This window comes from Armigeres subalbatus, chromosome 1 (genome assembly GCF_024139115.2).
Source record: "Armigeres subalbatus isolate Guangzhou_Male chromosome 1, GZ_Asu_2, whole genome shotgun sequence".
Classification (NCBI taxonomy): Eukaryota; Metazoa; Arthropoda; class Insecta; order Diptera; family Culicidae; genus Armigeres; species Armigeres subalbatus.
In genome coordinates, this window is record NC_085139.1 from 49,720,605 (window position 1) to 49,730,010 (window position 9,406).

Sequence of the window (9,406 nt, forward strand, 5' to 3'; positions counted from 1 at the left end):
CACATGCTTCGACATGCTTAGATTTGGGGTTTTCCTTTATTCAACAGAGTTTTTTTTTGTTTCAATTTTCAGTACTTTTGTTCTGTTCACTCAGAGGAGCTCTTCATAAAATACAGTACAACTCCAAAGACCTAGAGATTATTTAGTGTAATTTTGGTTTCGATGTTCTTTCTTACTTTGGTTCGTGGAAATTAGTCAATAAATTAATTACAATAAATAATAAATACAAGTAACATTACAAAGCAGCTGAGACGTCAAGAAAGGAATCAAACTGTGGCAGAGGGATTTTTATTTCGGTGAGGATTTGCGTTGATTCCCCATTCCGGAGCTCAGCTGCGTTGGACTGTCTGCTGGCTGCAAGCATCCAATTTCTTCCGCATTCTTGGAGTGTGGTTATTTCGATCACGAGATCTTGAAGTGCGCGCACGTCGGGGAGTCAGGAAACTCCTCGATAGTCATCCTATCCTAATATTCTCGGCTTGAGGGGGTTTTCGTCGTAAGTCCAATGACCGATTGAGCAGGTTTAGTTTTGGGTTCGGGCAGGGCATCTCACGGCAGACAAGAGGATTTAGTTCTTTGGAACATGGGCCCGGTAAGCGCGGTCTTGCATCTGCATATCGTCGCTGATGGAGTTTCCAAAGCTACGGTGGAACTGACCAGCTTCGTGGGTGTCGAATTCACCATGGTTCGACGAGTAGGTATGGCTCTGCTGGACATGTGGGTGCTTCACGATTTCGTAGGTGGTCTTTTCGTGTCCTTCTGGGGTGACCAGCTTCTTCAGTCCGATAATGGCGGAGATGACCAGAGCGATCTTACCGATGATCAGAGCCTTACCAGCAACGATAGCAATGGAGTGGTACACTCGGTCAGGATACCTCCCTTGATAGCCATTGCAGCGAGGAATGGTCCGAGGTACTTCTTCATCTTTTTGCGACCTTCCTCGACCAGACGTCCGGTCTCCTGTTGTCCTGAAACCAGCATACGTGGAACGTTCAGCGAAAGCTGATGGGAATCCATGAAGCGAGCAGCACGTTGGTACAGTAGCTCATCGACCTTGGCCGAGGACAGCTTGTTCAGTTCGAGTTCGTTCAGCGAGGGTTCGTTCATGGCTCGCTGCTGGTTGTCACCATCGGCTTTCTTCACGATCGACATTCCATCAACCAGTTTGATGCTTGGCAATTTTAAAGCACGGTCCGTCAACTTCAGCGCCTGGACTTTGATGCACTTGAGCAGTTCGTCACTGTCTTCGCAAAGAGAGTACACTTTCCGCAGGGCACGTACTGTGCCATCTTCGGCGGAGACAGTTTGGATGGCGACAAGTACGCACAGCACACTACACACTAACTTGAAGGAAGCCATTGCACTGCTTCGATTATTATCTGCGGTGCAAATTTTTCAATGGGTAAAACAAACTAAACTACTAATTGATGGATCAATGTCTGCACGTTTCCTCCGACCTGAACCGTATTGAGCAATTTATACTACTGATAGCTTTCCTCGGGATGCACCCAGGTTTTATCCGTCCAATTTCCACCAAACTCCTATGCGGTGCACTACCGTCCAAATCGGTGCATTTCCCTTCGAACAGATGTTGGTATTTGTGAACATATGGGCACCCACATGTGCAAGCTCAAACATCGCACATTAGAGGAGCTAGAACTTTTTGGAGCGTGAAATTTCGCACATATACCATCCACCCACCCAACCAGATGCATAGGCAAGCATTTCTTCTCCACCCGCTTCTTCGACAGATCCGGTTGGGCCTAAGTCCAGCAACCGATCTACAAACGTACGCGAAACAATTTGCAAGCTTCAATAATTTGTTGTAGAAAAAAGTAAAAACGATAAATTAGTCGCTGCGCTCTGATGAGGATGCACCGCACATGCAATGCAGTCGATGTGTTTCCAGACGACGAAAGGTAGAGAAAGGTCGGCGGAACGGGGAGCCAAAGTATGTATGTCCTGAGCATTGAAGCCAAGGAATTGAAGGCCATGGACATCGATCGCAATGCTGCGAAAGCAACCAATGTCCGTGCACGCGAAAGCGAAAAGGAAAAATCGGTGAAAATTAGACCTCCCAACAACGGGGAGAAAAGCCTTCTCCAATCGAACACCCCCAGCACCTACACATCCAAACACAAATGCACATAAGAACGAATGGTTGTTTTTACTTTTGTACCGCCAAGTGCAAACACGAGGATTGTTCAAAATGGTAATTATAAAGTAGCATGCATTTACATACATAGAAACTCTCCAGCACATACCCCTTTGGTAAGTAAATGATCGTGTCCTTCAGACCGTGAACGATGCATCATATGCCATACCTCCCAATTTTGGATCTGATCGCCTTTTGCGTACGGTCGGTCGCCGTGCTGAAGCTCGTCTGGCAAATAAACAGCTATTTTCTCCTGGCCGTTGTTGACTGGCGCTTAACACTTCAACGGAAAATCAAACATGGGTACACCAAGCTTTGGGAGCTGTAGTTTAAATTGTCCAGAGCAACGATATTGCCTATTCACAGACAAACAGATGCAATATTTTAATATTTTTCCTCGTTCATTTGGTAAATGGTAAATATGCTTTGGCTTATACCATTTGCTCACTTTCGTCGTCTGGTTCACGTGTAAAACGTAATGTAAAAATAAATGACGATGATTTTCATCGCAAAACAGTCAACGTGTTACGTCTATTTGTGGATATTCGATTCAATAAACTCCAAACGTCTCAACATTGGTTTTTGTGCTTTTTTTCAATTTAATTAAATGATGTTTCATTTTAACTTGTTTGTTTGACAGACTTAAGTTAATAGTTAATATGTTGAGTTGTTTGGTTGTTCGATGTATTCGTTCATCGTATCGTTTCCCATTTTGTTCTTCCTTGTACACTCTTAGTTGTATACTAAGATGTACCGGTAGGCAATAAATACACTCTACAATGAAAATGTAATAAGTGACCCGGAAGACTATGTGTCTATAATATCGTTGATACCATTTTTGAATTTTTGGGTGCAACGGCTTCCTCGAAACAAATTACAATTGAATGGATAGGATAACTAAATCCATACTGGTAGGTTGCTTGTCGGGGTTGCCTCGAAATGGGAGAACATGTGGAATGGCAAAGAACATGTGGAGCGGTTCGGAAAAGCAAGACATTATTTTGTATATAAACAGTAAAGAATGATCGATATAAAATGAAAAATGATTATTTAATAGCACCTGATTATTTCGTAAAACGCTACCATAAATCCATAGAATAGTTCGGGAATCCCCATAAGGAATTATTTTAAGAACAATCCTCATAGAATCCACATCCGAAAGCACTCGGGGGCACACCACTCAATACGGAAGCAACGCACAACTGTCATTTTCATTATTTCACGCATGCTGCGACACAGCAAAGCTGAAATATAAAACATGACAGCTGTGCGTTGTCTCCGTATTGAGTGGTGTGGCCTCGAAAAAAAAATGGATTCCGTTTGTTTACGTTTTTATCCTTGCTCTATACTCTTCGCATGGACATTAGTTCAACTGTATCGTTGCTACCAAACTGCTCGAGTCATTAGCGCAATAGTGAGAGGATTGTAGAATCCATGAGATCGCAAATAGGGTATAAGTTTGTCACGCGTGGAGTCACTAAGCGCTAGAGCTAGTGACTTTTATGATTGAAAGTAATAACCATTCCGTGTCCAGCCACCGGCCAGTAAGGTTCGTTATATAACCGCTCAAAACTCCAATTTTATTCTGTAGTGTATAAGTGAATAAATGTATAGTCTGTAGTTCAAATAAATGTTTGATGTAGAGTGTAATAAATGTAGTGTAGTATCAGTGTAATAAAGTGTTTTAAACCTACGATACGGTGAATTACTTACCTGGAACCTGGAAATACCTACCTGCATACGGGAATCCTACATACTTACCTGGGGAGCTACAGACTGCCGGAAATAACTAGACAATCACAGGAAACACGGTGGAACACTTGGTAAAGGCCACAACATTGGTGCCGTGACCAGGATCAGTGTTCCAAGGATTCGGGCGGCGTCGGTAAGGACAACGGACAAAGGACCTACGCCATTACACTATCTTTGCAACTTGGTGCATTGATTGGGGAACAAAGGACTTACGCCATTACGCCATCATTGCAAATTGGTGCATTGATCGGAGTAGAAAGGACTTTCGCCATTACACTACTAGCTATTTTCGCGCCAACTTGGTGGCGCAATTGGGAGTCATCGGAGTAACCAGTAGATTATCAGCGTACAAGGCCTGTTAGACAGGCTCACAAGGTGAGTACCTGTCCAACAACTCCTAAAAAGGTTTCAAATCTACCTGGTTCCTTTTTCTGTCCCAATCGGTATTTCTTGTGGCGAGGACTTGACGGTTAAGTGCGGTTGGACGGAACATCTTTATTCTGGATCGGAAACTACCATCGACGGCTCGACGGTGGTCTTTGGCAGGAGCTTGGCCACTCTTTTGGTACTAGGAGGACCTTATCGAACAAGGTTCAACCGTTTGCGGAAGTTGCTGTTAAATCTAAAATACAAGGCCTATATAGACAGGCTCACAAGGTGAGTACCTGTCCGACTTCCTTTTGTTGTATCGTGAGGTGCTTCGCTTGTGCTATATTCGCAGTAATTACCCGGAACGGATCGTGGGTCGGTATCAGTTTCGAGGAGTTGGATTTGGATCACGCTTTGAATCGCCATTTTGAATTGGTCATCCAGTTGATGAATGCAGGTTCCAGAGAGATATTAAATACAATGCCTTGTTGACAGGCTCACCAGGTGAGTACCTGTCCAACCCCAATACTCTCTCTTGGAAAGGTTCCCCGCTTTGCCATACATTCACAGGACCCTCCTGGCCAATATTATCATCATCTCGAGGCAGCATGGGTGGAAAGAAGCTGAAGGCCATGATTCACGTTAGGGACAGCGTCGTGGATTTCCTAACCCGAGCAGAGAAGTTCCTGAAAACCACGCAGGCAGTGGATGAGAACCAAATACGGTTTCGGCTAGAGAAGTTGGAGGCCAAATGGGAGGAATTTGAGGGAATTCAAGCAGACATCGAATCAGCGGAGGACTATGAGGACAACCTCGAGATGCATCATCAAGTCAGGGCGAGTTTCGAGGAAAAATATTTCGAGGTAAGGGCAGGGTTGGTTGGCAAGTTACCGCAACAGACGCAAACTCAATCGTCACAAGGGTCTTCTTTCGTTCCTCATTTGCAATCGACTAACGTAAATGCTTACGTACGACTTCCTCAAATAAACCTTCCTGAATTTGATGGAAGTTTTGAAAAATGGCTACCTTTCCACGACACATTCAAGGCCCTGATTGATTCCGCCCCGGAGTTGAGTGGTATCCAAAAATTCCACTACTTGAGGGCTTCTCTGAGGGGTGAAGCGTTGAATTTGATCGATTCTTATCCGATGAGCGAGGCAAATTACGTGGTTGCGTGGAACGGTTTGGTTGCACGGTTCTCCAATGGCTACTTGTTGAAAAAACGGCATTTGAATGCGATGTTTGAGTTCCCGAAAATTCGGAAAGAGTCCGCTACATGCATCCACGATGTCATCGACTGCTTCGAACGTAACACCAAAATCTTGGACCAGTTAGGAGAGCAAACCACCGGCTGGGGTGCGATGCTAACGCATCTGATGGTATCGAAGTTGGATGAGTCTACACAGAAGCGCTGGGAAGAACATGTGTCAGACGAGGTCGAGCCATCTTTCGTCGTCCTGGTGGAGTTTCTAAAAAGGCAAACAAGGGTTCTTGACGCTGTGCTAGTCGACCAAAAGGTACCTCTTACTCAAGCTCAATATCCCTCAATCGGACTGAAGTCACGTCCTTCGAAGATCTCGGTCAACTCGGCGACCGAGCGGAAACCTTCAAACTGCGTTTCATGCGGAGAGCAGCATTTTATCTCGCAATGTTCCTCCTTCACTCAACTTCCGGTTGACCAACGGCTGCATCTGACCAATTCTAAAAGGTTGTGCAGCAACTGCTTGGGTCGAAATCATCTAGCGCGTGATTGTCCCTCCAAATACAGGTGCAGAACTTGCTCCAAGAAGCATCATACCTTACTACATCCGGGGTTCCCTGGTTCAGGTTCTACTTCCAGTCCTGTTTCGGAAGCTTCAAGGATTCAGGGACAGACTTCAACTGCTTTGGAAGGTACGAATTCCGGAGGGTCGATTACTAGTTCTGTGGCATCCGTTTCAACAAACGCAGCAGTTGGGCATCCGGGAAACCACGTCTTCTTGCAGACGGTGTTGCTCAAGATCAAGGATAACTGGGGTAGGACTCATCTTGCGCGTGGCTTGCTGGATTCTGGATCACAAGCAAACTTAATGTCGGAGAGACTCTGTCAGCTACTAAAGCTTCCACGGCGCGCTAAACGGGTGGAAATTCATGGTATTGGTCAAGCGCGAAGGACAACGACACACGAGGTATCATCTTTCATTTCGTCACGTATTCGGAACTTTTCAACGTCAATGGACTTTCTGGTACTGGGGCAGGTCACAGCTGATCAGCCATTCTCTTCTCTTCCACTGACAAATTGGGCACCGCCATCCGGCATGCAATTGGCAGATCCCGAATTCAACGTGTCAGGACCGATAGATCTGGTACTTGGGTCGCAATACTTCTACGATTTCCATATACTCGATGGTGGCCGGATTCAAATTCGCAAGCTCGACAGTGCTCTTCCAGCTTTCGTCAATACCGTCTTTGGTTGGGTAGCTGCTGGAGAATCCGAATGGCCTGAAAACAAAACGGTGGTTAATTGTCATCTAGCAACTACAGAAACTCTCGACTCGACAATGCAGAAATTTTGGGCGATCGAAGAGATGATGGAAAAACCAATACGATCCCAAGAGGAAGAAGACTGCGAGCAACACTTCCAAGCAACAATCGATCGTGACTCTACCGGTCGATACATAGCACAGTATCCGAAGAAGATTGGTTTCCACGAGAAAATTGGCGATTCTAGGAACACGGCTTTGCGACGATTCGATCAACTGGAGAGGAGGTTAGGAAAGGATCCAAATTTGCATCAACAGTATAGCGATTTTCTTCAAGAGTACCTCGATATGGGCCACATGAAACTTATCGGGACATTGCAAGATATAAAGGATGAAGGACGAACCGTTTGTTACCTCCCCCACCATCCCGTCTTTAAAGAGACCAGTTCAACAACAAAGGTCAGGGTGGTATTCGATGGTTCCGCAAAGACAAGTACTGGTTCATCGCTCAATGATTCGCTCCTCACAGGTCCGGTCATCCAAGACGACTTGTTGGACCTCATGATCCGATTTCGCAAGCACACCGTAGCATTGGTGGCGGATGTGGCTAAAATGTATCGCCAAGTGCGTATTCATCCAGACGATACACCCCTCCAACGTATTTTGTGGCGGTCTGCGCCAACCAGTCCAATTCAAATTTTCGAGCTGCAAACCGTTACGTACGGCTTATCTCCGTCGTCGTTTATTGCCACGCGTGTACTAAAACAGCTCGCATCTAATGTTGGTAGCAAATATGATCACGCTGGCACAGTGGTGTCGAATGACTTTTATATGGATGATTTTCTCTCAGGAGCAGATACGGTAGAAGAGGCAAAAAGGTTGAGAAATGATGTACAGTCTCTCATGGCAGAGGGAGGGTTTGAACTGCGGAAATGGAGCTCAAATTCTTCAGATGTGTTGAGTGGCTTGCCTCCTGATGCACTTGAGGATCAATCGACGCTTTATCTTGATGCAGAGCAGAAGGTGAAGACGCTAGGAGTGGCATGGGAGACGGGAACGGACTGTTTACGCGTCGACATACCTACACTAAGGGAGGAAGAGCACTGGACGAAGAGACTAATCTTTTCAACGATCGCTCAACTGTACGACCCTCTCGGATTAGTTTCTCCGGTTGTGGCATGGGCGAAAATACAGATGCAACATCTTTGGTTGGTGTCTGTTGACTGGGACGATAAGATCCCATACGAGATTTGTGGAAATTGGGAGAATTTCTATGAGCAGCTTCCACTGCTGCAAAGCTTCAAGGTCCCACGTTGCGTTTTCGTCCCACAATCAACAAATTCCCACTTCCATGTATTCTGCGATGCATCGGAAGCCGGATACGGGTCGTGCATCTACGCGCGATCTACCAATGGGGAAGGTGAACACATCTTGCAGCTAATCGCTTCCAAATCGCGGGTAGCACCAATCAAACGGCTCAGTTTGCCACGTCTCGAGCTGTGTGCAGCATTATTAGGGGCAAACTCTACGCCAGGGTCTCCGCAGCATTAAGGATGGAAGGCACTCCTTGTCATTTCTGGTCAGATTCTACGGTCACTTTGCACTGGATTCAATCTCCCCCGAATACTTGGCAAACCTTTGTTGGTAACCGTACATCTGAAATTCAGCTCCTAACACACGGACATAAATGGGCACACGTAAAAGGGACTGATAACCCAGCCGATCTTGTGTCACGCGGCATGCTACCAAACGAATTCATCAGCAACACGCTTTGGATGCATGGTCCACCCTGGTTGAGAGACGATGAAGAAGACTGGCCAAAACAATCCCATCAGCTTCCACCCCAAGAAGACGTTCTCGAGCGAACTGAACCCACTTTTCGAACGATATTCTTCCTATTGGCGCTTGATAAGGATTACTGCATACCTGCGCCGGTTTATCAGTCGATGTCGTTTAAACAATCAGCAACAGGAAACATTCCTAACCACACATGAACTGACAGAAGCGAAGGAAACCCTAGTCAAACTGGTGCAGCAGGAAACATTCGCTGAAGAAATGAAGCAACTAAATCAAAAAGGTCCGTTACCAAAGAAGTTCCCACTCAAAAATGGTCACCCTATCATCGATGAGAAAGGCATCCTCCGTCTTGGTGGCCGGCTTCACCATTCCAACGAAAGCTACCAGACCAAACACCCAATAGTTCTCCCGAACAAGCACCCGTTCACTCGCCTCGTTGCCGCTCATTTTCACTCACTCTGTTTTCATGCTGGTCCTCGCATGACTTTGGCGACTATCCGTCGTGAATTCTGGCCAATTAGCGGTAAAACTCTTGCCAACCATGTGTGTCGAAAATGCGTCAAATGTTTTCGACAAAACCCTGTCCCTGTAGCCCAACCTCTTGGCCAACTCCCACAAGCACGACCAGCAAGCAATCTTCAACGAATGCAGCAGCAAAGGTATCACTTGGCGATTCATCCCCCCACGAGCGCCAAACTTCGGTGGGTTATGGGAAGCGGCGATGAAAACTGCGAAATCCTCCCTATCGAAGACAATTGGAGGACACCAGCTATCATACGAAGACATGGTCACCGTACTGTACCAAATCGAGGCAAATATGAACAGTCGACCATTGACACCGCTATCCGAAGATCCAGCAGAACTTGATGTC

General features: G+C 46.0%; 1 protein-coding gene and 1 pseudogene across 1 annotated transcript; one reads left to right on the top strand and one right to left on the bottom strand.

The window, feature by feature from the left end:
* Window positions 1–541: 541 nt before the first annotated feature.
* On the bottom strand, window positions 542–1,500 carry LOC134208376 (uncharacterized; annotated as a pseudogene).
* Window positions 1,501–4,884: 3,384 nt separating this feature from the next.
* On the top strand, window positions 4,885–8,289 carry LOC134206157 (uncharacterized). The gene has a single exon (XM_062681848.1). The coding sequence runs from the start codon at window positions 4,885–4,887 to the stop codon at window positions 8,287–8,289; it is 3,405 nt and encodes a 1,134-aa protein (XP_062537832.1).
* Window positions 8,290–9,406: the final 1,117 nt, after the last annotated feature.